Source organism: Plasmodium knowlesi, assembly GCF_000006355.2.
Source record: "Plasmodium knowlesi strain H genome assembly, chromosome: 12".
Lineage (NCBI taxonomy): Eukaryota > Apicomplexa > Aconoidasida > Haemosporida > Plasmodiidae > Plasmodium > Plasmodium knowlesi.
In genome coordinates, this window is record NC_011913.2 from 2,058,274 (window position 1) to 2,086,113 (window position 27,840).

Consider the following 27,840-nt stretch of genomic DNA (forward strand, 5'->3'; position numbering starts at 1 on the left):
GGTTTATTTAATTATATATAAAGTGTAGAAAAAAGTTGCGTAATTTTTTTTTTTATAAAAGGATAAATTCGTTACGATAAACCTATTTGGTATAGGAAATTTTTTTTTTTTTTTTTTAATTACTTTTCGACTGTATTTTGTTCTTTTAAGGTGTACTTACACATTGGAAGTAGAAGGATATTATTTTAAAAAAGTGAACTAGATCAAACTTGCCATTTTGTACTTATTCGTCGGTGTGAATTCGATTTCATTTCAATATATTTGGCATTGTGTAGGAATTATGCAGACAGTATCGTGTAATGTGATGTTCTTCTTTTTTTTTTTCTTTTTTTTCCCCCCCATTCTGTTATATGCAACAAAGTTATTTTCCTCGAAGTGTATGTTATTTGTCTGTCCACAAAAAAATAGAGCAATGCATTCTTTTAATAAAAGTTAAAAGAATTATTTCGTCTTAAATAAATAAGCAGGATTGCACATATTAAAAAATATGATATGCGGAATTAAGGAAAAATTAAACATTTTTGAAGAATCAATTTGATGTTCTACATACGACATCAGGAATGATATGATAAAATTAACATTTGTCAAAATTTTATCGGTTCTTAGATCAGCGAATTGTGTTGCGCGATCTTAAACATTTTGAATTAATATATAATTAACTGTTTTGGATTAGTTCCTTTTGTTTGTCCACTTGCTGCGAGCCTCTGCTCCGTTTAATGCTCCTCAAGCGAGTTATCTGTAAGCCAGTTTTTTTCCTCTTCAGAGTTCAAGTTTTTCATGTCATATGTAAAATGTATACCTATGTATAGGAAAATTTTTCGGAATTTTTGACCAAGTGGACAAATTTTTTTTAAAAATATTATCCTTTTGTGATTATTTGCCGTTTAAACTTTACCCTTTTTTTTTTCTTTTTCTCTTAGTTATCCGAATTGTTGAGGATACACACACGTCTTTGTTGTGGCAACCGTTGGACAAACAATTTGATTAACACCTTGTTAAGTTTGTAACTCTTTTACTTACTAGGTAGAATTAATTTTGTTATTTTTCCTTCTTCAAGGAACTGGCAAAATAGCTTACATTTTATGATATAAGGATAAGGAAGCCTGTTTAGGGAATTCCCGCCACTATTTGATAAAACAGTTTGATAATTCTGTTTCATGTGCCTTTTTCTTTCATTTTATGTGTAACTCCTTTTACACTGTTTTACTTTGTAGGCGAACTCTTTGCACAATTTGTTCTCATTTCATTGCAATTTTTGTTTCAACTTTTGAGTGTTAGCAGAATGAATTATTTAATCCCCGTACTTTGGTGCATCTTCCTGAGTTTCCTTGCTAGAGGACAAGAATCGGCGACAAATTTTTATAAGTTCGTAGACTCTTCCGCATCATCCACGTACATTTCAGAGGAATCTGGGAGTTCGCTTTATGATGCGAAAAGGGCTATACAGAATAACCCCGGTTATTGGTGCAGTTCCGGGAATCACGGAAAGGATGAAGAAATCAGCTGGACTGGTTATTTAAATACAAAGGGGTTCATAAAAGGAGTGAAAATATCGTGGGAATACAGCCCAGAATCAGTCAGCATATCTGTGTCTAGTGATGGGGAAAATTATAAAAATGTTATTCCTTATCGGAGAATTTCTGGAAATGAAGCTTCTTTTGACGAAATTTACTTTTTTAAAAAATTAGAAGAAGTGATATCGATAAGAATTGGACTAAAAAATGCTATTCACAAATATTTCGGAATAAGGGAAGTGAAGATCATAGGAGGGGGGAATCCATACTTTCTGTTACTATCAGGAATTACAAGTGATAATGAAATGTGCTTACAAGTGGAGGAAGGATTAGTAAATAATGACAATACTTCGGTTATATTAGATTCATGTATAAATGCCTTAGCAAGCGGAGATGGCAGAGAATTGTGGAAGACAAATTCTAACAACCAAATAATTAGTGCCTTCAGTAACCCCCCCAAATGCTTATCTGTTATTAATTTGGATAATTTGGAAAAGAATAAAATTGTTTTATACGACTGTTTAAGAGCATTGGAAGATGGAGATGGAAAGTCTAATTGGATATTTGAATCTAATTCACAAATTCGATTGCAAAGGAGTGGTGAGCCTTTATGCATATCTCAAAAAAATATATACGGAAATGTACCTGGAATTCATGATATTCTTCTGAACATGGATATTACAGTTGATGCTAATTCGACTCTGGATGATGATCATAATGCGGACAACACGATAGATGGAAACTTGAATAGCTACTGGGCTTCGGCCACATTTGCAGATAATTACGAGCATGTAGTAAATATCATCCTAGATTTAAACAAGTACGTAGAAATATCCAGAGTAAAAATTTCTTGGGAATACCCCCCCCTGCATTATAGCATAAGTGCCAGTATAGACAACCAGGAATATAAAGTGATCGCTGAAAATTTAGCGAACCCTAGCTTTGTAACAATAGATTCTTTGAAAAATTTAGAAACGAGATATATCAAGATAACAATGATGAAGCCTCATCCGAAGCATGGAGAAATGGGGGATCAATTTTTGTATGGAGTTAGGTCCATAGAAGTTCAGGCAAACAACTTAGAAACTACTATAGGCTATTGCAGAGATGCAGCTAATTCGGATGATGCAAGAGATAAATACTTTGTTGAATATATAACCGAATTTGACGAAGACTTAACTAGCAAACTTATCAACCTAGAAGATGATGTGTCGAAAAATGTAAACTCTATTAGTGATAATTTATCAAAACTGGAAGAATTATTACCTAATATTGAAACATGCATACAGGAAAAGAAAGAGTATGATGAAGAACTGAAAGAGTCCAAGGAAAAAGCAAATGAATTGAATGAAAAGTTGTCCTCCCTAGTGTCAGTAAATTCAATTCATGATAACGATTTGCTACGATTAGATATCCTTCCTGGTGATTCATCTTCCTACCCAGCTACTGATTGTTCTGTAATTAAAAATGTTCAAGATATTTCCCAATCAGGATTTTACTGGATAAAGCCAAAGTGTGCCCCTGAACCGTTGAGAGTATATTGCGACATGGAGTCCAGTACATCCCTCTACGTATGGAACGGTAATCCACCTAAACATAGCGATCATTTAATTAGCAATATTATAAATTCTGTGGATGATATAAGACAACACTGTGCTGAAATAGGACTAGAACCTCTAATTCTAAGGTCGAAAAGCCAATTAAATAGCTTAATTTTGTCTTTAAAAAAAATGGGATACACACTAAATGGGAAAAACAACATTCCTCTTGCATATGACTATTCTTGTGATCACGGTAGTTGCAGCGGAAAGTTTCACGATTTGGTAAACGGAAACATAGATTTAACGACATTAATTTATTTAAAAGCATCTGAATCCCCCGACAGCACAAAAGTGAGACAAACTGCTGGAATATCCTACGATGATGGATCTTTCAAATTTTTTAATTTAGAAACATCTGATATATCTGCAATAGTTTGTTCTACTAATTCTACGGAGAACGATGATGCGTTACAATATTTGAGAATAAATTGCGAAACGACAGCACTTGAAGATTATTTCAATTCAATTGTGAATACTAATATAGTTGTTCTCTGTCCTTTAGGATGTGCCAGTGATAATTTTAAAAGCAATGCGGTGTATGGAAGTAGAGGAATATATGCAGATAACAGTTCCATTTGCAGAGCCGCGATACACGCTGGGGTGGTGGACAATAAGGGAGGCCTAGTGAATGTTACGATCGAATCTGGAATGGATCGCTATGAAGGCTCCATTAGTAATAATGTAGAATCTATTTCTTTAAATAAAGACCCAGCAGGAGGATTGTTAGATATCATCACTAAAGATGAGGAAGAAAATATTAAGGAGGAAAGAAGCATTTTTCATCACTGGACGATACGAATTGGCAATCTATCAGCGGAATGTCCTATGGATTTGTTTCAATATAAGCATACATCCTTTTTTCAAAAGGGAGAAACAACGAAGGAGAGAAAGGAAATGGCATATAGTGAAGACGAAAATAGAGATAGTATAATTTTTCATGAGTTAATTACCGACCTGTTAAGGAATATTGATGCTATTCATGGAGTTGATCCCTCAGTAATTTCCATCGTCCAGGATGAGACAGTAAGGGTGATAGAAAAGTCGAAGAAGGAACTGAGACCAGCTGATGTGTTATCGAAAAAACAAATTGACGATGCTATCAATTTATACAATATTACAGAAAATTTGGCATTATATCTATACGATTTGTCAGGAAAATACATGTACGACTTGGAACGGTTGAAGGAACGTTTGGATGAATTAAAAAAAGAACAGAAAGTTGCTCTTAACTTTGGTACCTTCAAATTGAATTATGAAACAATGAATTTTTCTTCGTACTTTCAAATTTTTGATTCAAAATTAACAAAAAATGTGTCTAGCAATTGGGGGTATGCAGATACGGATATAGCAGGACATAAAAATAGTATTGGCCAAACAAGCAGCATTTCAAACAGAGAAATAGGGGAAGCATATTATGCGAAATTGAAAGGATTAAATTTTTATGACTTTGAAATAAACGTAAGTATATTAAGCAGAGGAAATGGATGCTCAGGTATTGTTTTTAGAGCCAAGGACGATTTCAATTTTTACCTATTTGATGTGTGTGATAGGGGAGGAATGAAAAGATTATGTAAGGTAGAAAATGGGAACGTGGAAGTTTTGAAAGAAAAATTAACAGGTGTTAATACAAACAATAAGTGGAACAAGTACAAAATTGTGACCAGTCATGCGAATATTGATATTTACGAGGTTGATGAGAATTCAAATGAGACTAACATTTTGAGGTCTCTAGATGAAAGGTTTCTCTCTGGAACTGTCGGTTTGTATTCTCAAATTCATGGACAAGGTTCCTTCTTTGATAATTTAGAGGTAATACCTCGACCATGTTCCGAATTGTCCAAAAGGGGGGCACAAAAAAAGCAAAGGGAAATTTCCAGCTGCCCATACTACAAGGAAAACTACTTAAGCGAAACCTTGCCGTATAGCTTTATTAACGATGTGGATTATGAGTGGAGTTTTGCAAGGGGGGGCGACGAACATGACGAGCACCACGATGAGAACAACAATGAGCAGAACAATGAGCAGAACAATGAGCAGAACAATGAGCAGAACAATGAGCAGAACAATGAGCAGAACAATGAGCAGAACAATGAGCACCTGCTATGCTCAAAAATGGTACAAATCAGCGACAAGTCCAGCGAACAGAGCTCCAACACCATAGCACTTTTAAAACAGAGAAAGTGCTCTGACGGGTACTTTACCCTGGACATGAATTTTTCCAAAGATGAGGGTAATGAAAGTGAAAATGATGAGTTGGTAAAAATTCTTTTCAACTTTGTAAACGAGCAAAACTACAATGCGTTAGAGATGACGAATGATGGAATCAGGATAGTGACACACAGAAATAGCAAATCAGAAACATTGTCCGAATTGACCGATAGGGAAAAAATTAAAAAGGTGTTGGTCCCAAATGAGTGGATTAATATAAAATTACATTTCCAAAAATCAAAGATTACGGTCGTCATAAGTAATAATGAAGAAGAATTACAACTAAACACAGATATTGCTGATGTAGATATGATTCGTTCAGGACAAGTTGGTTTCTGGGTACAGAATTTCAGTGAGGTGAAATTTGCTTCTATCATTCTTTCATCTGCTATGTCACATAATGATGGAAATTTTATTCAAACTAAATCCAAGGCATGGGCAGCTTGTGAAGATTCTGTGCATGTATTAAATAGAAGGTCTTCATGTCAAACGAATATATTCCCAAATGAGACGAAAGAAAAACATATTAATTGTATTAAAAATTTTTGTGAAGAATGCTGTTTATATCATACACAAATGCTAGACAGTAATGAGAAAAAGCAATGCGAAAAACACTGTAAAAAAAATGACCACTTAGCAGCCAAGATGCAGACACTATTTGAAAAATTTTTAAATAGATGTGTTTCCTTGGAGGAAAACAAGGACTATAAGCAGTGTGCAGACAATGATACTGAATGTAGAAATAGAGTTTGTGTACTTTGTTGCAAAAGGAACGATCCGGAAAATTCTAAGGAGTTGAAGGGATTATCTCTGCAGAAGTCAAAGGATATACAGCAAAAGGAAGTAATCGAGTGTCAATTTCAGTGCAACCGGGCCCATGCGTGAGCTGCACCCGTGCTAAAGTGCTGTGAGCGCGTGTAGGGTTTAGCAGGGAAAATAATAGAAGAAAAAGTTGAAAATTGGGGTAAAATTCATTTTTTCTTTGAAAGCAGTTTGTCACATTTTCATTGTTACGTCTTCTTTGTTCTTGTTCTTATTCTATTTTGTTTTGTTTTGCTTTATCCTGTCTTTTCTTTTTTTCTTCCTTTTCTTCTTTTTTTTTTTTTTTTTTGTCACAAAACATGCTTTATGTGACTAATTTTTTTTTTCTTTTGATGAAGCACGACGAGGGTGCGATGGGAAAAGAAAGAAAAAAAAAAGTTCGTGTTTACATGATTACATGGTTACATGGTTACAAGATTACATGATATACATTTTTATGCACTCAATGATCACGATGCGACATCCGTTTTGAAACTTCGTCGCTCCTGTCTGTGTAAATGCAAAAATGTATACACATTTGCCTAACTAACAAATTAAGCAGGGGAAAATGTCATTTTTTTTTGTCCCCTTAGCAAATTCCGCCGCATGCTTACTTTGGTACTTTTGCATTCCTTCTTATTACGAAGAAATATGTACTTCCTTCTAACGTAGGCACAGTATCCCACTTTTTAATTTGTTCATATGTTTGATTGTTACGAAGCACTGGGCAAAATATATAATTTAATATGGTATCTGCAAAAGGCATATTTCATGCGAGGAAGGAAAGATACTACTACAGCGTTTCTCTTTACAACCAGTTCGTTTTCCACTCTTTTCGTCATAAGGTGAGGAAGGGTAAAAATTTTCTACGAGGAACACATTCTAGGTAATAATTCAGCGTCGAAGAAATAGAAAAAGCGTTAACCCTTTTCGACACTGAGTAGGTTGATTCCAATTTCTGTTCGAACTTTACTTGAAATTTTCCTATAGAGGCGTTGCCGCTTGTATTGTAAATCGTCAGTTTTTGACAATAAATTTGGATTCTTTCGTTCAGTTATGCCACCGTTAAAATTGTGTGTTCTCCCTTTAAGAGCTCTGCATCGGTGTGTTTCCATGCCACTAAGTCATTACACTCACAAGTTGTAACTTAAAAATGGGGATTACATTGCTAAGTAATTACGAAACATGGTAAGTAATATGTAGCCGCTGGGGCAATTTATTAATTATCTATATTAAAAACATTTCGTTTTTTTTTTTTTTTTTCTTTTAATTTGTGAAGGTCTATCACATCGTTTTTTTAAAAAAAAATGGGCATTTTAATGCAAACGCTATGCAAGGTACATGATCGGAAGGTTCACGCTGTTCTTTGTATATATATACTTCGTGCGTATCTACACAAAAATTATATGAAAAAGGGTACACGCGTATATATACAGTGACATATATTATACATATATGGTGAGAGAAGGAACGCCATTCGGGCGGAAACATTTTTCCTTCTGAAGAATGGTAGGCTGTGGTACTCCATTACGACATAGTCTTCTGCGTAGCATTTTTTCTAAACAACTTTTTAATTCTATTTTTCAAAATTCTGTAAATTTGTTGCCTCCTTACAAATTTCTTGTTATATGAATTATACGTATCTAAAAAGTTCCTCATGTCCAAATTGTCAATGTCAGATGATTCGCTCGAAAATTGGTCATTGCTATAATTTGAATTGTCCTTGAAATGTGTATCACTGTACATTAAATGAGAGTTATCAAGGGGGGTACTCGTATTTCCCCCCTTGTCAGAGGTACTACTACCTGTGAGTGTTTTATTTTCCGTTGGGTCGGAATGGCCATTATTATTACTGTGCAATTGAGAACTGCTATCATGTTGAACGTTTTGCATAACGGAATTTTCGCCCCGACTTCCAATATCGAAGTATGAAGTGTCTTCTGCTTGATTTTCACTTGTTCGAACGCACTCCTTTGTATTTGTAGCTGAGTGTTTGGTTTTCTCACCTTCAATGTACTGTTGTGAGACACTGGTTTTCTGCATCTTATTCTTCTCATTCGATAAGTACGATTTTATCTGTTCACAGAAGTGAGATTTGTTCCCTCCGTTAAGCATTATGTTTGACAGATTTTTATCCAATGTTAAGACATTTTTTATATGATATCTACCAACTCCCATGAGGTAATTTTTATTGTAGGCAATTTTTTTGTTAAATTCGCCAAAATCTGCTACATCTAAGCCGAAAACTCTCAAATCATTGAAGGCAGCATAGTATAAATTTTTTGAATCTGCATTATCTAGAATATTGTAAATATTTGGGAATATATTAATGAATGTAGGAAGATTTGATTCTCCGATAAATTTTTTTACGCTTTCCTTATAGTTTAGAAGTTTCATGGTTAATTCTTTTTTTTCAATGTTGTATGTTACGAAATCTTTTTCTGGTTCGTTTTCCTTATCTGGGGGTTTTACTTCCTCTGCAGAATGATTATTTACTGTGTCCGCGGGGAATTTATTCTGGCATTCACCCGTTTTTACATTATCATTTTTTAATTTGCCTGCGTTGTTATTCTCGTTACTATCGGGCTGACTGGTGGGCGACTCGCAGTCCCCACAGCTGACTTGTCTGTCAACGCTTGTATCAGTCTTAGCATCGGTCTCGTTTTGAGCAGTGCTATGCGAAGTGGGTCCCATGTAATTATCCTGTTCCTCTTCATTTGAGTGTTTGCTCTTTTTAGTCATTACATTTCCACTTTCGTTTTCATCGCTTACGCCCACTTTGTCGCTTATGTTTCTTTTTCTGCTGTTTGGAGATAGCTGAGTGTAATTTTCACTACTGTCTACTGAGGGATATTTATTTTTTTTTTTTTTTGAAGAAATGGGAACTCCAAAAAATACTTTGCGTAAGGTTTTGCTCATATTTACATAATTACATAGAGGAGAGTACCTGTTCTTGTTATCTGAAAGTACTTTTATTAACATGCCAAAAATATCCTTCGATTTATCATTACTGTTTTGAATGGTATCTAAGATTGTTGAGAAGTTTTCCTTCTCCAGCATATTCTCCAAACTTGCATACGCTTTGTTATTATATCCATACATGTCATTTTGGGCAATCCCATTAAATGATCCATACGAGTTGTCATAAAAATTGTTTTTATCTTGCATTTGCATTTTTGTTTTTAGTAAATTTTTATTGTTACTTTTTTTTTTTTTTTTATTAACATTTGCGAGTTGGTTCATATCGGCGTGTTCGTTTTTAAAGCTTAAGCTTACTTTGCTTGGTCTTCCTACCTTTCCTTGTTTTTTCGGTCTGAGATTTTTTTTAATTTCCTTAACAGGTGTTTTTTTGCCTTCATTTACGTTCGGATCATAAAGGGTATTATTTAACACATCCTTATCCTCACTGTGATATAGGAGATGTATATTTAGGTACTTCCTATATATTTTCGGAGTAATTTTTTTATAGTAAGTTTCTAGATTTTCTGCCATCCTGTGGTAGATGGTACTTTTGTCGTTGTATGTGTAACAGTTATTGATAATTAAGAAGGCGTCCTTTTCAAATTCTTGAAAATCCCTATATTTATAATTTTGGATTTTCTGTTTCATGGTGGTAAAGTCCATTGGCTCTTTTATTATGTTCAAATAATCAGGAACAAACTGCACATTGACGGGATAGAGAAATATCCTTTTCTTATCGAAAGCGATTAACTTATTTAGCAAGTTCATCAGGACTTCATTTTTCCTCCTCAGTTCCTCCAGCTCATCGTATTTAATTTTGTTTAAACTCATCTTGAACGGTGTTTAATTGAGGATGCGGGGATTACTAAACTTCGCCATCAAATATGTGTGGAGTATTGCTGGGGGTACAATTTGTTGTGGATTACACGTACATACCTATGGTGCAATATCATAGGTATAGGTGCTGTTGTACCCCTCACCCTTCAGCTGACACAGTTGTCCGATTTGATGGCATATTTTTTTTTTTTTTTAATCTGAAAAGAGTTTTAGCATTACAAATGATGGATGGCTACCATGACACATTTGCCAGTTATAACTACATACCATAAAAAGAGGTGGAATGGTCACATGTATGAGTTCCCCTCTTTTGTGATTATATATCATGTATTTAAACAGTTCATCGATAACGTTTCCTTATATACGCATTCACATAATCAATGTTAATGGTCGAAGTTGATGAAATGTCAGGTTATACAAATAGGCGAAAAAAAGGAGAAATGAAAAAAAAAAGAAAAATTGATGATTAATTTATACAACACAAAAAAAAAAAAAGAAAGAGAAAAATACAGAAATTTCACAAACTTCATATAATGTTTAACAAATTGGATGCTTTTCAACATTTCCGCAAAATATCTTTTATGTTTTTTTCAGAAAGGATGCCTCCATTAGTTTTTTCTTAATGGCAAATTTCTTCGAATGCATGTATGAAACATATATATATTTATTTATATACGCAAAATACGCTTGTTTGTTTTTTAATTTATCTTTTACATGGGGCAATTATTTGTTGTTCCCACGATTTCGGGGAAACAAATTGTACTTTGCATTCATGTAAAAATAAACGTATATGGGATATGAACAATGGGAAAAAAAGTCATTTAAAAATTTAGCACGCAACAAATGCCATTGTATAATCCATTTTAAGAAGGAATGGAAAAATACAAAACGTGGTAAATCTGAAAAAAGAAGAAAAAAGAAGAAGAAGAAAAAAAAAAAAAAAAAAAAAAGAACAAAAGTGTTTTTAATATGAAAAGGAAAAAAATATGTAGTAGTAGTAGTACACGTTTACAAAGTTGTAAAAATGGCGATGAAATGTTTTGGTCAAATTTCTTACAAAAAAAAATTTTTGCGGACGTGCCATTTTTTTAGCATGGCACCAATTTTGCTAGTTAATTTTGCTTATTTTTTCTTCTCCATTTTTGCGATTTTTTGTGATATTTATATGCAAACATTTTTTCCATTTCCTTGATTGAAAAAATAAAGAATATTTAACTTTTTCATCAAAAGTGTCAATATGCTTAAATTTACGCGAACAGGAGAAGTGTGTTTTACAAGTCAAGCACGATGAAACTTATGTATACGTACACACGTACGTAACGCCATTTAAGGAGTTTGCCTTTTTTACCTGGGTATGGCTAATTTTGGGGCCCTTTCTAAAATTGTATGCATGAATAACTTCTATACATTTATCATAAAGAAATACAGAGATAATTCTGTGAGGGAAACAGAATTTTCACAGGTTCTGTGGAAGACAATTTTCTCTTTAAATCTTTACAAAGGTGGGAAAATATGAAATATAGGGGAAAATAAAAAAAAAGGAGGTGTAGTCTTAAGGGCATTTAAAATTTTTTTTTAACTGTTTAGTAAATAAGATAAACTGACATGGCACAGGTGTTTTCGAGGGGGGTATCCTTTTTTTTTTTTTATTACCTCCATAAAGTGTCATTAAAAGTTTTGTTTTCCTTCTGCTGAGCTAATTGTAGCCCGGAAATGGGTAGTATTAATTCTGCATTAATGTGAAAATTGTTATGTTATTTTTTTTTTTTTTTTTGGTTAACGAACTATCACTTAACACATGATGGGGGAAATTATATTCACGAAAAATTGCGTTCACTTTTTTATGGTAAATTCGTTATGCTGTTTCTATGGAGTCACGTTTTTTTTTTTTTTTTTTTTGCAAAAAAAAAAATAAAAAAAAGGAAAACAGAAATGACTGATGTGCAGAAGGTTTTGTCTCTGCGCGTGTATGCCTTTTCAAAAATATAATCCTTTACGAAAAGGTACGTAATTAAGTAGTCGTGATTGACAGAATGGGTAGGTGGACCAAATTAATATATAATAAAAAAAAAATGGATTACTAACGAGTGGGAGGCATAATATTAATTCGTATGTGAAATATGAATGTGTAACTTTGGTTTGGAACGTGGAAGACATAAAAGTGCGATGAGAAGGGGAGAGGAAAACTAAAATAGTTCCACATGCATAAGGAATCGGAAGAATGATTCCACAGAATGAACTTTTACATGACAGAAAGGGAGAAGCTCTTTTACGCATGAGAAAAGTAGGTATTCTTAATTAATGAGAAGGGGGAAGAAACGTTCTTTTTTTTTTTTTTTTTTCTAAAACTGTGAATTAAAAGGAAGGCTATACAATAGGAACACCCCATGGTGCGCGAAATTTTATTTTTACACGTAGGACAGTGCGGAAATCAGCTCGGACATGAATTTTGGTCTGTAGCAATTAAGGAACAGTTGAATAAAAAAATAAATGAGAAAAAAGAGCTAATAGGGAAATACAGTTCTATGAACGATTCAATAACTTCCTTTTTCGAAAATGACAGCGAAAATTTTAATTTAAATCAGAAGGAAAGTTTGAAAGCACGGGCAATATTGGTAGACACCGAAACGGGGGTGGCAAATGAAATTATGAAAAGTTCCCTTTCTTCTTATTTTGACGAAAATAATATTTTTACCCAACAATCGGGTGCTGGAAATAATTGGTCCCAAGGGTATATGCACTATGGAAGAATGTATGGGAATTTAATTGATAACATAATTAGAAGGAATGTTGAAAAATGTGATTCTCTGCAATCATTTTATATCACATCTTCATTAGGGGGTGGAACCGGTTCTGGATTGGGTTCTTATATTTTAGAAATGCTATCTGATAATTATAAACAGATAAAATTTAGCAATTGCGTATTTCCATCAGCTTGCGATGATGTAATTACATCTCCGTATAATAGTTTTTTTGCCTTAACAAAAATTCACGAGTTTTCGAATTGCGTCTTACCCGTTTCGAACGATGCGTTGTTAAATATTTTAAATAGTAAAAAACTGAAAGATAAAGAAAATGACAAAAACGATTATTCAAAGATGAATAATATAGTGGCTAATGTAATTGTAAATTTAACAAGTTCTATGAGATTTGAAGGATCCTTAAATGTTGATATAAATGAAATATGCACAAATTTAATTCCTTACCCTTTTTTTAATTTTATGTTATCATCCTTAAGCCCTTGTACAGAAACGGAAAATATTAGAACATTCGACCATTTATTTAAAAATGTTTTGAACCACAATAATCAAATGCTTATTGCCAACCCGAAGGATGGTCTCAGTTTGTCTATGGCTTTCTTAGTTCGGGGAAATATCAACATTTCAGATGTTACCAAGAATATATTATTAACGAAGAATAATTTGAATATTTTACGGTACAATAAGGATGCCACTAAAATAGGTTTGTGTAATGTACCTCCTTTAAACCAGCCATATAGTTTACTGTGTCTAATTAATTCGTGTGAAATACGAAATACCTTTTTGCAAATTTTGGAAAGATTTAATAAGTTATTTAAAAGGAAGGCACACTTGCACCACTATTTGGAATATCTAACTATGGATGACATTTTAGAATTTAAGGAGAAGATACAAAACTTGATTTATGAATATAGCTATATTCAGAAAAATTCATTTTGTTCACCTAAATTTTTGGACAAAAATACCATCAATATTTTGGGGTATGATGTTTGTGAGGAGGAGGATGTTAAGGAAGAGAACATCACTAGTGAAGACAGGGCGTGTCCGCACTATTTGAGGCCCAAAATGAGCAAGTACGATAGAAGTGCCAACTGGTTTGACTTTAAAAATAGACCCATTGTTTGAGTTACCACAGCGGGTTTGATGTATGAACACTGGCCCAAGTGTTTACTGGGCTATCACTATTTGGATTATTCCCCCCCGCTGTATCTTTTTCTGTTTTTAAAACTGTACATTTTAGTAATAATACGTTTAAATTTACCACTTTATAACAATTTTGCAGCCTGTTCCGTGAAATGTGCTAAAAAAAAAAAAAAAAATTAAGAATAATGCGGAAGGAATGGTCACATAGATGCATCTTTTTTGTTCATAAGAAAAGGCGAGTATAGTAAATGAAGGAACAACGCTGTGGTGGTGTAAATATGCACCGGTACGTACATATATGGGGAAATCTGCAAAGTAGCATGGTCTTTACAAATTAGTAACCCGGAATTTTTTATTCGCTTTCGGATGAATGCGTACAGGAGGTCGTTCATCGGATTGTTCTGTATTTTAAATCATGTATTAAATAATAAGTAGGTTATTATTAAATTGAGGATGGGGGTACCCTATGTGTTAGTAAGTGCCCACTCCTTCCTTTTCCTTTTTAAGCATTTTGGACAATTTGCCTACGCATAGACAAGCCCTATTAGGTGCGGAAGGAAGAAAACAACAGGAGCGAACAAAAGCAAAAAATGCTTTCACAAATATATGCAATGATGCCATGTGGAGGAGTGGAAGTACCTTACAATTAAGCGCTATGTTGTGTGTTTGTAAAGTGGACGAGAGGCCATTCATGACAACTACATTGGGGGGCAAAAATAAATACAAATGTCATTTTGCGGTTGATCAAAGGGGTAACCTTTTCTTATTCCTATCTAGTTATGGTTAAAACTGAAATATTGGAAAAATTGGAAAACTATTAATTATTTAGTGACGGTGTGAAAGTACTACAAAATGGCTTTTAAAAAAAGGAATGTATGACGTAAATTGACAATAGTATGGTTGAAGGCGTTGTAGTGTTATATGTGCGTTGAGCCCTGGTTTTCTAACAGAGCCCATTTGGATCACATAAAAAAAAAAAATAAATAAAATAATAATAATAATAATAAATAAAAAAGGATTCTCTTTAACATATATATATAGAGTTATTTTAGCATTTTTCCAGAATTTGTATTAACGGAGAAGATATTATTAATTTATGTGTGATACACTTTTTTGAATAGAACATATTGTTCGTTCTACATGCATAATGTTAGCATCTGGGGAATGAGTTTTTTCCGCAAAAAGAAAAACATGCCTAGTAAATTTTTTTTTTACTGCGAAGGTTGTAACGCCTTGTATTATTAGGAAGTGCGTATTTCATATTAGTGCTGAAAATTATGGGATAATAATTGATCCCATAAATGCACTATTAAAAGACGAAAAAACGATTCAGTATAAATGATAGTGGAATATAATTTCTGCTATGTTCTAATTAAAAACTGATGCGTCTTTTTAACAGACTGCTCATGTGGGAAAATTGAATTTTTCAATAAATAATGGAAGACGGGCATATTGCATATAGTAAATGTTCAACAAAATGAATATTTTTCGACCTGATGCTTAAAACGGAGGGGTGAATTTTTATTGGCCAAAATTTATCGTTTCTATGACCCCATTTCTGATATATTCAGAATATTACAACGGTTTAGACTTAAAATATATTGATAAAAAAAAAAAAAAAAAAAAACGGGCTCCATGAGGCACCAATTTTACTTTTGGGTTATACCACCTATTTTTGAATTTTTATTTGTCTACGTGAAGTTACAAACGTTGAATGAAACATGGCGCATATTGAGAAAATTATATTAATTATTAAGCGGATATATATTTTGTAATTCCTTAAAAGGTACATCTATGTTACTTCACAAAAATGATTCATTCTCTTTAACCTTGTGGATGATGTTCGGATAAAATTAAAACCTCGAGAAAAAAATAAATCAGGAAAAGGAACCCTTTTCATTAACGATCTTTTTTTAATCATTTCATTTTTATCTTTCTACATTTTTGCACAAAATAATACAATTTTGACATTTTCCTTAAAGATCAACATTTTTTAATATGAACTGCTGAGGCATACAAAGGGAAAATAAAATGCAAAAAACGGCTTGAACTCCCAAAAAGCTGAAAATAAAGAAAGCAAAAGAAAAAAAATGGAAGATATTTTTCAGTTGCACAGCCTGCTAAAGTGTGAAGTGCACGCAGAACACATAAAACACTTAAGGTTGTGAGATAAGGGGTGCGTGGCCATTGCACGCTGATCACAAAATGTCAGTAATTGGTAATGTTTAGTGGCACCGAAGAAACATAAGTGGTTTAATGCACAAAGGTATTCTACATTCGATAACACTTTTTTTTAAAGTGTTTATATTTATACGTGTGTAAAGGGTTTGCAGACATATTTATTTTTTTAAATCCCCAGTTGAGGGAAGAAGCTGTAAGTGCTACATAATTATTTTTCCGTATTATTTTTTATACTCTTTTTACAAATTTTTGAAAAGTAAAAAATTTTTTTGTGTATTAAAAATAGTGATAATTAAGGAAAGGCGATTTTTACAGTTTGGTGAAATATGCATTTTATCAGAACAATTCTTTGACGTGTTAGTTGCAATGTGCATGTGGTATAAATATAAATATAAATATACTTAAAAACATGCGTTTTGAAGCATTTATAGAGTACACAATGGAAATTTACATATTAATTCGTGGAAATTTCCGTTTATCCAAGCATTCTTGATTTCCAAGGAAACCCTGTAAAAAAAGAAAAAAAAGGAAGGGGATAGCCACTATAGGATTCGTCACATTTTATTCCGCTCATATGAACAAACACACAGAATTGTGCATTCCGAAATTGCAGGATAAATACTATTTGGTGAAATTCAGAGAAAAAAATTGAACAAAACTCAGTAGAAGATATAAGATTTGTGCTACTTAGTAATGACATTGTTGAAGAAGTTCACAATCTCGAGTTTGCTCCTCTTGTGGGTTTCGAACTAATTTTATATGAAACAAGCTTCTGGAATATTTTCTATTATTATAAACGGAACTGAACAAGGACGCGTTGGATATTCTTTATTACGAGTTACAAAAATACATATATATATTTAAGGGTACATTTGGAAAATATGGCTGAAAAAAATTTAACTACCCCTGGGTTAACAGATGGGGAGACTTCATCCACATTAAGAACATTACTAGGAAGTGCATTTTCTAATATGAGCATTAGTGATTCATCAACAACTTCCGGTACATTAAGCACACCCATTAGTTCTCCTTTTGCGGAAAATTTACCTACAGACACATTTACTAATATTACAACGGATGGAATAGCTGCCAATCAGACTACACCAAATACACCGTTTAATGTTACCGCTATTCAAGATGCAGTTACATCTGCAACGACTGCAGTACAAAGTGCTGTGCGTGAAGTACTAAATACAACGATTGGAAACGCTACAAATTTAGAAATGAGAAGGAACCTTACTGAAATGTTCAATTCTACTGTTTCGGGTGTGCTTAGTGATACTCAGAATGCGACTTCCGATCCGACTTCTGGCAATACAGCAGTAGGAAGATATATGATTAGATTAGGCAGAGCCATAACAGAATCGGCAAACTCTACCTTTAGCACTCTTGAAAGTATGGGGACAACTGGTCCTACCGCTATTAATGCAACTTCTCCATCATATACAAATATCACCACAAATGGAACCATAACTCCAGAACCTACGTTTAGCCCTTTTACACCTGCGTATTTAATAATAATGTTCCTTATTTCAGTTTTAATATGGGTGCTCATAATATATATGGTAAGGAGATATTCATATTTTTATGCATTTATATTCATTTTTAATTATTCTACAAACATTATATACATTTAACTGCAATAATTTTTTCTTTTCAATTTTTAATGCATCATTTAGAATGTTTGTGACAAGAAAAACTATATGAAAAGAGAAAGGATTGAACTAAGAAATATGTTGATGAAACTACATGCAGAATACCAGAATACGACTAATGAAAATAGAAGTAGAAGAAGGCGTTATTATAGTGAAACAGATTATTATGAGGAGGATGAAGGGATGAAGAATAAAAATGAAGCTGGGGATGATGATGAAGACAGCGATTCAACCTATTATATTGAATAAGGTGAAATGAATGATAAGGACTATGGGGGTGAAAATTATATTTTTGGTTCAAATTATGCTTCTTTTTTTTTCATTGTACTGATATTCTAATAATAATATATCACATGTTTATGAATTATCCTTTATAATTTATATAAATAAAAATGGACGATTTACCTTTTTATATTCAAAAAAATATTCATGCAGAAAATGATTAACCATTCAATAATTTTTACTCACCAATGTAACATAAAGAAAATATAGCATTTGTCTAAATTTTTGTACATTAATTTTACCTATGTCCTAAGGAACAGAAAAAAAAAAAAAATTCCTTAAAGTACTGACCATCTATAATTTTCATTCTGAAGACATTTTTCAAGTGCACAGAATTTCATAAAGGATTATTCCCTTTCGGATTGTTCCAAAATGTGCATAAGTGTTTCTTTTTCCATTGTATATTATTGTGCATTAAGACATTTTTTGTTTTTCAAATGTTTTATAGAATTAACATGCATAATAGTAAAACAAATGAATTTTTTTTATGAAGTTAATTTTTTCACACAATTTCTACACGAGATAGTAGTGCGTCTTAATGTTAGAAAAAGATGTGCGAATTGGAATAAGATGTACATTATTCCTCGTTCCCTTGAGCATGGGAGTAATTTCATCCTAATTATAGGTACTGTTGTGCGTGGTAAAATTACTGTATTTAGAACCTATTTAGAAAAAAAATACAGAATGGTCAAATTATTTAAGTTTTGCATTTAATTAGCTAGGAAGGAAGAATTATGAAATTTTTCTTCTTTTTAAGAAAATATTATATTTGATTGGAAAAGGGGAATATATTTTTCCTTTTTACTACTCCGGTACATTTCGTAAAATACGCGAAAGTAATTGGACAGGCTAAGGAGACTTAATCCTATTTCCTGTATGCATATAGAAGTTAAACATAGTCGATAATATCAAAAAGGTCAAATGGTTAGAATCGGGGAAAGTGTGTCTTTTTTCTGTTAAAGGGCTTTTCTATGAATATAAATTATCATTTATCATAAATGAAAGAAGAGAGGCTTCGTATTGAATCTGTATTGGAACATTTCAAAAGCAGCCTTTTGATCATGAATTCTGTGATGTGCACAATGTATCATTAAAAGGTGCGTAATTAAAGTGTTGTATGCATTAGCGGTTTAAATAAAATGGTATATTTGAGTGAATAAGAGTATTAATAATAAGGGAGTTAAAGCAATTTTATTAAGGCATCAAATTATTTGAGACTCCTCATTATATATGCTTATATAAGAGGAGTTTATATTGTAATGAAAAAAAATTAAGACATTTTTACTTTGAGGTTTTTTTTTTTTTTTTTTTTTTTTTAAATGTTTTACAACATCCGTGTCTTCCATTCAGGTTTCGTTTATTCTTTTTTTAAAACTGGTGACATGACATTTCTGTGAGGAGAAGTTGGTTAAAATTTCCTGTTTAGCGGAGGGCGTATGCTTACCGAATAAACAATTCTTCATCATACTTATTTTTGAATATACTTATTTGTTCTTCCTTGTTTTAACTTAATATTTGCCACATAAATATTACTTAACTGTGAATTGCTAAAGTTATATGCAAATGGATTAAGAGATATAATATAAATGGCGGTCGGTCATTTTTGAACAATAACAATAGCTTCACTCTCTGTTTATAGCAAAAGGGGCAATCATATGTGAACAAGAAAAATAATCCTTTTTGCAGATAAGTAAAGATGCATGACAATGAGAGCGAATTTTTCTTCACTTACAAACTCTCTCATGGTTCAATATGCTTTTTTTTTCTACATATTCCTGCTAAAAAGATGCCTCTTCGCTGGTGTGCTTTATTTGAAAAAATGGCATATATACGGATAATTTCACATTTTATGGTTTCCCAAAATAACAGCATCATATTTTACATGAATCTCGGTTTAGTGTAGCATAGATATGTATTTTATCCTAATTGCCATTTCTTAATTTTTAGCTTATGTTAAAATTGAGGAAGGTGAGGTTGCGCGAATCCATGTATACCAAGCAGAAGTGAATGTCCAAAATTTTTAATTTTCAAAACGCTCTTATTAGTGGTTCATGCAGTAGAAACGGTAAATTCTTTATTTTTACAGGAATCTGCTGTTATTAGCTCAACAGGCAATTGCATGCTGAAGCGCAAAATTTTTTTTCTTTTCTCCTGTAAGAATTATTCTGTGTGTATATATTAAAAAAAAAAAAACTATGTACAGAAGCTAATAATTACATTTAAATTGACACAAAATTATGAGAAAAAAATGAACTTTAATCTGTTATTTTTTCTCAATTTTTTTTTCTTACAGGAAAAATTATAAATCATGGGTAGAGGTCTATTTAATGCCGCATGCAAACAACGGGCATATTGGTTTTCCTATATGAAAAAATAAATAATAATAATAAATGTAATTTAATCATTTTATGGATAAATATAAGCGTTCTTGACAAGTATATTTTCAAATCATTTAATTGTAGATTAAATTTAAGAATAAACATATCATATTCTGTGAAAAAAAATTTTAATTTATTTTAACTGAAGTATCAACACACATATAACCCTTACATTTTCTCGTATGCCTGCATGCGCCAAGTGGAGTTTGTTCTTTTTATTTAATTTATAGGACCCCTAAACCTTGAACATAATTTTTTAAAACCTCATCAGACGAGTATTTTTATAGAACATTTTTTTTCATATATTTTGATTAAATTTTGCATGGGATTAAATTTAGCTAACAGTTGCTATTCATTTTATCGTGTTACATTATTTTTTTAAATTATTTACCCCCGCTCATAATAATTAAGGACACTTGACAAGTACACAACATTGTAATTTGTAATCAGCAAAAAGGATAATTCGTTTTTCATATCAATATAAAGAAAAATTTTGTAAACGGAGCAAAGTGGTATTATTTAAAAAGGAAAAATAAGTAAAATTTTGTTACTCCCCTATAAATTTATTGATGCCTGATTTGTGCGGAAAGCAAATTGTATAAACATGAATGTAGCATAGAAATCTTGGAGTAGATTCTCTATACAAAAATAAAATGTTATCAAGTTAATTGTTCTGTGTGGTTTTTCAATATTCTCATTTATAGTTTAAGCATAAGTTTTAAGATTTCACGTTTTTTTCCTTGAACATGCATGTACAGTAATTGTGTCTATACATAACTGTTGATAGTTCATTTCTGCTATGTTTATTTTTTATAACGTGTAGTTAAGGTTTTAATTTATTCGTGTAATGCACATAACGCAATTTAAGAGAGTGCAATTTTGATATTTACATTGTTGCCTAAAATAAAATTGTATTATATTTTTACTTCATTTTTCTCTTTTTGCACATCATGTCTTTTAAAATGGAATATTTCTACAAAATTGTCATAGTTTTAGCCTATATTCATACATATTTGATGCAAAACAGATGTGTGAGGAAAGTATTTCTAGCTGAAAATGAACCTGATTCTGGTGTAAAACGAGGGGATGAAAAAGGCTCTTATGATGATGAAATTGTGACACGAGTTATGAATCTTTTATCTGTTCAAACTTTGGGGAAAGAAGAAGAAGAACAGGAAAAATCCGAAAAAGAGGATTCACTCGAAGGTGTGGAAGAAATGGGCGCAGTTGGTGGGATGGAAGAAATGGGTGCAGTTGGTGGGATGGAAGAAACGGGGGCAGCTGGTTGGATGGAAGAAATGGAAGTTGGAGAAACATCCTCAAGAAAAAGAAGACTAATTCCAAGACTAGGATATTTTCAATTAGAAAATATTAAAAAATCCAAGGGGAGCTCTGAAGAAGAAGCAGAGTTGGAAGAAATACAAGAAGAGGCAGCAACGTCAAGTGCATTATCATCAAAAGATGCACCAGAAGAGAAGCCTGAAGAAGCGAAAGACTACGAGATAAATGAGTTTAAAGGTGTACTAAGGGAGTGTGATAATATAAATTTTGAAATTAATGATGAAGGAATAGAGGAATATTTAAAAGCACGGATAACCGGAAAGGAAAAAATTTCTGAATTGAATAAAGCATATCCATTAAATTTGGGGAAAGGTATTAACTTTGATAATCCCCGGAACCCCTTTGGAGAAGAGGAAGAACCTGAAATAAGAAATGAAACTGAATTACGCGAAAAGCTATATTTTGATAGTTTCATGGAAATTCCATTATTTGAATTTTTAAATAATACAGCAGTGGGCAATTTATCTCTGGAAAAAATTAATTCTTTATATGTCCAACAAGGTATTAAATATCTGCCATGCAATAATTTTCTGTTGGAGTATCTTGGTCCAAAAAACATATATTTTAACATTGAACAATTTTTTAGAGATAATATAGTAACATATTTATCTGAGGATAAATGTGAAATTTGCAATTTTGATGATACAAAAAAAATTGTTATAGGACAAAAAAATGAAGAAAATAATAAAGAGGTTGAAAGATTAACAGAGATAAAAAGAACTAGGGAATTGACTTATGCCGAAAGACAAAAATTAAGATATATCATTTTTTATCATCTTAGGAATATGTCGTATGTAGGGAAAAGATTATCTTGTTTTTCTGAAAAACGTATTAAAATTAAGAAAGATATAGCGCTTCTTTTAAAACATTTCTCTTTACCTAAAAATTATATATATAAGGATGTTTCTCTTTTGGCATGTCTACATTATACACTCAGTTATGTTATTTTAATACTTAAGCCATTGAGGGTTAAAGTTATTGGAAAAAATGAGATAGACCATAGGGAGCTTCATAATACTTCAGGCTTAGTAAATTACTTCATAGCTTTACTGGAGTTTATAGAAACAAATTCACAACTGTGTCAGAAATTCTTTAAGACATATGAAAATACTGGAGGTTTTTACCCACGTTTAAAATCGAGTGAAGACATAGTAGAAATTTTTAATTATTTAATGATAAAGCGTCAATTATATAGTATAATATATAATATAGGTAAATTTCTTTCAAAATTTAAATATTGTGAAGAACAGGTAGCTTATTATGAGGAGCATATTGTTGGGGAATATGTTAAATTAACCTTTTCATTAGGACGTACATTAAATAAAGCGAGAGAGTTATATAAAAGGTGAATACAAGATATGTGGTTATATATTTAGGATTTAAATACGAATGAAATGATACATGTGTATAAATATTTCAATTTCTTTTGTTTGTTGTACATATTACAGAGTAACTTCCTTTATCAAAATATTTTGAAATGTAGAAAGAAAAGTAATTCTTCTTATATTCTATATTTGTAAGATAAATAAGACAATTTTTGTTTCCCTTTTTTTTTTTTTTTTTTTTTTTTTGAAATAATGTGAAACGAGCTTGTACATCATATCATAATAAAGATTGTTTTGAAAAATGTTACAACATATTTTAAAAAATACAATAATGTGATGAATATACCTTTGTGGTGATAAATATTGGAAAATGGATTTTAAATTTTTTACAGAACTCACTCATTTAGGAAAAATTACCCATTAATATATATTTAAACGAATATTGAGGAATAATTGTGATTAAAAAAAATTTATGCATGAATGTTTGTTAAGAAAAAAAGGGAATTGTAAATCACACATGCTTGCATCCCTTGTTGGGGATATGGATTTTTTGGAAAACAAAAATCTACGTGGAAAAAAAATTTCCAAGTGTAGATGCTTTAAATATGGTGACGAAATTTACATTCACATCTTGTGTATATTTATCAATATTTTTAAAAAACTTCGCACGTAAATTTTTTAATTTTGAAGAACACTATTGCGATTACATTATACGCAGATTTTTTAAACCAATTTTCCATAATAACGAATTCTTTGAAATGCTTAAAAGGTGATATAAAGGATTGTAAAACGTAGGAATATATCGATTTACCAGAGAAAATTTACAAATATAGTGGTAAATAATTGCGGCATGCTTATGATACAAATGAATGGCAAAAAAAAAAAAAAAAAATGGTTACAGAGTTACTCCATAAAAGTGATGAAATGGGCCTGTTTTCCCATACCAACAAATAATATCAGTGGAATATTCATGTCCCGATTGAAGGAATTTTAAAAAGATACATTATATGAAATAAATACACATATACTAAATAATGAACAACTTTTACACTCACATAAAATGCCCTCATACAGTTTTTAAAAAGGAATTCCTTTATAAATATAAATTCTATATTCAGTTAAATTGACATGTCTGAAGAAACTGCACATTAAAAAGTGAGGTACATAAAAAGTAGAATGCATTGAAGTTTTACGGATTGTTGTGTTAGGAAGCGTACCATTCATACGTGTGAAATACACGAAAGGGGAGAGAACATTTCTGAAATATCAAAAGGAATTCATATGATTATGCATTTTTTTTTTGTTTCGTATATGTGTCCATAATCGGGATTTCGTTAACACACGTTTCAATTATATAAGACGAAAATGGTGATATTTCATTTAAGAAAGGCAATATATATTCGTTTTACAAATGTGCGCTGAGGAAACAGAAAGAGTGATTAAATAGGGAGAACGACTTTTGTGCACCTAAAATATGTAACACTTCTTTGTACGGATTAACTTGAAAAGGGGGGTTTGCTATCATAATGGGCTTTTTTTCACATAAGACATGACACGTTCAGAGAAAGTGAAAATATTAATCACTTAGTTATCATTTTATGATTACCCCGAATCATGATTGAATATTGAGGGGATAACATAGCATATATAATTATGTTCTTTGTATATTCCAAGAGATATTTATAAACATTATAAGTTTTCCATTTTGCAAAAAATGAGAATTAAAATGAAAGCGTAAAATGCAGCATAAATTGTTTAAAAAATACTTAGAACAAGAAGTAAAGATATGTGTAAAAAAAAAAAAAAAAAAAAAAGAAAACATACAGAATCCACTTTAATTAGCATGAAAAGTTTACATTCTTTTGTTCTCACTTTAAATATGGTAAAGGAGGTGGTAAGGCATTTAGTTTTACTAAAATATTCTAAAAGTTCTGGTGCTTGTACCGTTTATGTATGCATAACATAAAATTATATATGTTCACGATCTTTTGAAAGTTGACAATATGATAATCCGGGCGCTAGCCAAATTTAGGTTTAATGTAGGGATTAACCATTGTTCAGTTGTGTATTAAGTTTGACAGAAATGTACTCATTTACAAATAAAAAAAGATAATCTTTGTGTACACTAAAGACGGGGAAAATAACTGATGATTGGGTTATTGCAACGATGTGAAAAGTTTTGCCTAAACAAGTTTCACGTATATATTTGAGTTATCTTATTGATTAAAAGTGACCATTTTATTTGTATGGCAGAAAGATATGAACGCGTTAGTAATTACTTTTATTTCATTTTATTAATTTTCGTCAGAATCTGTTTCTTTTTCCTTTTTCCATTAATCGAGTTCATTGATCTCGAGGATTTCTGGGTTTCCCCCCGCGGTACCAGAGTGAGACATCTCATCGTCTACAGGAAAAAACATGTAATCCGGGTTGACTACTTCCCCTTGATTAAGAGGAACCTGAAAGGGTAAATATGAAAAGGTAAATTGGGCGTTATATATGTAATATATACAAATATATATAATAAACAAGCATATGTATAAATGTATGCACACATTTTGCAAGAAAAATATGGGATATCCTTCAATCATGCCAAGGAAAGCAATATTCCTTTATTCCTACCCCAACGGATAACATCAATCCCATGTAAATAACAAGAAGAGCAATAGCTAAGACGGGTATGACTCCTGGATTTGCAGTAACCCCATCAGCTAATAGCACATTAGGGAATTCGTTATTAATGGTTTTTAAGGCTTCACTAGCGAAAGAGTTAATATCAACACTCATTTTCAACGGGATACCTTTTAAGCAAAAAAAAAAAAAAAAAAAAAAAGAAAAAAGCAAATTATTATTGATGTTAAATATTATTAATTTTTTTTGTCCACATATGTATATATACGTATAAGATTATTCTGTGCCATTTGTGTACATGTAAACAATTTAATTCGTAAAAGCGCAGCGTTAGGAATTACTATTTATAGCATATATATGTTTTTATTTTTGTTACCTATAAGAAATTTATATGAATGGTGAAAGAAAATTCTAAAAATCAAAGAATATAAGACTGTTTTTTTAAAAGTAATAAATGGAGTAAGGTTGGTTTAATATTTTTGAGTTTAAATTGGAAAAGGGTATTTAGAAACAAATGATTTATATGTCAATATAAAGAAAAATACAAGTTACATGTCTTTTATTATTTCTATTTTATTAAATAATGTTTTCTAAATTGAGGATAAAAACAAAACTAAATTTTTTTTACAATTATTTATTTTGACATTTGCAAAATTATGTTAAGGCAACAATAAAATGGCAAATTAAAATATTATACAAGATTGCTTTTAATTGATGCTAGAATTATATATATTTTGTATAGAACAGTTAACCAGAAGAATACTTCTGCTAAGAGGGTAAATGAAACAAATATAATAATTTTTTTTTTTTTAAATTCAAAATATATTATTTCGGAACTGCTATAAATTTTGCTATTCGTATTTTTTTTATTATTATTTTATTTTATTTTTTTTTTTTTTTGCGATTAATTATAATGCACGAAAAAGAATAATTCTCTGGAGGCACAGATTTTGCGATAGTAAAAATAAAAATAAATATTTACCATTAAGCATGCAGTTATGTAAGGTATAATTATTTTTACGTTGCAGCAGTAGCGTCATTTTTGAATAGTATTTTGTCAATGTGATTTCAGGATACGTTCGGCTTGCTATGTAACTTTCTTAAGGAATACTCGTTTTATTTATAAATAAAAAGTTCTTTTCTGCATCACCACAATTTCGATGTCCCTACATGCACAATTTGGTCATTTATTGTTTATATTAAAAAAATTAGGAACATGAAGAATAAAAAAATGGAAGAACCATGCTCTATTTATGACATGGGAATAAATTAAAGCATTGTAAAAAGACCTGTAAGAATATTCATGAGAAGAGGAGAGCTTAAAGAAATATATATAATATTAAGTTATATTCATGAGGGAAGAATAATCGGCAACATACAAATGCTACAAAAAGAATGAACAAAAAATGGCAACATTAATTTGAAGTGCATGAAAATGTACAAAATTTGAGAAGCATGAACAATATGCTAAGTAGCAGAATAAAAAAAGGAAAAATGAACTTTTTTAGCTTGTCCACAATTTTTTTTATAACTTTTTATTTTTTATCATAAGGTTATATATTGGGCATATGTTTTTCGTAACAATGCATTTTTTTTTTTTTTTTTCTTACATAAACGGGGGATAAGCAAGTAATTTGAATTGTTCTAAGATATGGAAAGCATATGCCTACATAATTAAATATGTATATGTATATATACAACTCAAACGCGATGCACTTCAGGTAATTAATCAGCTATGAATGAAACTACGCATTTGATTTCTATCTGCAATTTGTAATTTTTTGTCAACTTATAATGATCAGCAGCTAATGGGTAATATATCCATGGCGAAGGTGGACAGTCACATGTTATACCTCTACATATACATACATAACTAAGTAAAGGATGTAGTTGTTGACGAACATATGCACAGTTCTGCTGAAATATTTGGTACCGTTTATGCGTCTATTTTACGGGGTAATTTACTAAATTTTATTCCCTTCTGGGATAAGATACCATAATTCTGTGGAATTTCCTTGATGCAACATGCTGAACGCACCTTTTTAAAAAAATTTCGTTCTTGCAATGTACCCATGTGCCACACTGATGGAGGTTATTTCTTCAAAAGATGAATGAAAAAACTATCTATAAGTGTGAAAGTGTAATTTAAATTTGCTTGCAAGTTAGTTTGTTTTGTCGATTCGTTCGTCGTATGCTTAAAAAGTGATATACGGGGCAATGAAT

General features: G+C 31.4%; 6 protein-coding genes across 6 annotated transcripts; 4 read left to right on the forward strand and 2 right to left on the reverse strand.

The window, feature by feature from the left end:
- Window positions 1-1,282: 1,282 nt before the first annotated feature.
- On the forward strand, window positions 1,283-6,208 carry PKNH_1245800 (LCCL domain-containing protein; the record flags this gene model as incomplete). The annotated part of the gene is made up of 1 exon (XM_002260470.1): window positions 1,283-6,208. One exon carries the CDS (start codon window positions 1,283-1,285, stop codon window positions 6,206-6,208), a length of 4,926 nt encoding a protein of 1,641 aa, XP_002260506.1.
- Window positions 6,209-7,651: 1,443 nt separating this feature from the next.
- Window positions 7,652-9,916, reverse strand: PKNH_1245900 (bromodomain protein, putative; the record flags this gene model as incomplete). The annotated part of the gene is made up of 1 exon (XM_002260471.1): window positions 7,652-9,916. One exon carries the CDS (start codon window positions 9,914-9,916, stop codon window positions 7,652-7,654), a length of 2,265 nt encoding a protein of 754 aa, XP_002260507.1.
- Window positions 9,917-12,309: 2,393 nt separating this feature from the next.
- PKNH_1246000 (tubulin epsilon chain, putative) lies at window positions 12,310-13,806 on the forward strand (the record flags this gene model as incomplete). Its single annotated transcript, XM_002260472.1, has 1 exon — window positions 12,310-13,806. The coding sequence occupies one exon, from the start codon at window positions 12,310-12,312 to the stop codon at window positions 13,804-13,806; it is 1,497 nt and encodes a 498-aa protein (XP_002260508.1).
- Window positions 13,807-16,886: 3,080 nt separating this feature from the next.
- On the forward strand, window positions 16,887-17,909 carry PKNH_1246100 (conserved Plasmodium protein, unknown function; the record flags this gene model as incomplete). The annotated part of the gene is made up of 2 exons (XM_002260473.1): window positions 16,887-17,570; window positions 17,685-17,909. 2 exons carry the CDS (start codon window positions 16,887-16,889, stop codon window positions 17,907-17,909), a joined length of 909 nt encoding a protein of 302 aa, XP_002260509.1.
- Window positions 17,910-21,270: 3,361 nt separating this feature from the next.
- PKNH_1246200 (KELT protein) lies at window positions 21,271-23,010 on the forward strand (the record flags this gene model as incomplete). Its single annotated transcript, XM_002260474.2, has 1 exon — window positions 21,271-23,010. One exon carries the CDS (start codon window positions 21,271-21,273, stop codon window positions 23,008-23,010), a length of 1,740 nt encoding a protein of 579 aa, XP_002260510.2.
- Window positions 23,011-25,319: 2,309 nt separating this feature from the next.
- PKNH_1246300 (conserved Plasmodium protein, unknown function) lies at window positions 25,320-25,773 on the reverse strand (the record flags this gene model as incomplete). Its single annotated transcript, XM_002260475.1, has 2 exons — window positions 25,320-25,445; window positions 25,609-25,773. The coding sequence occupies 2 exons, from the start codon at window positions 25,771-25,773 to the stop codon at window positions 25,320-25,322; spliced, it is 291 nt and encodes a 96-aa protein (XP_002260511.1).
- Window positions 25,774-27,840: the final 2,067 nt, after the last annotated feature.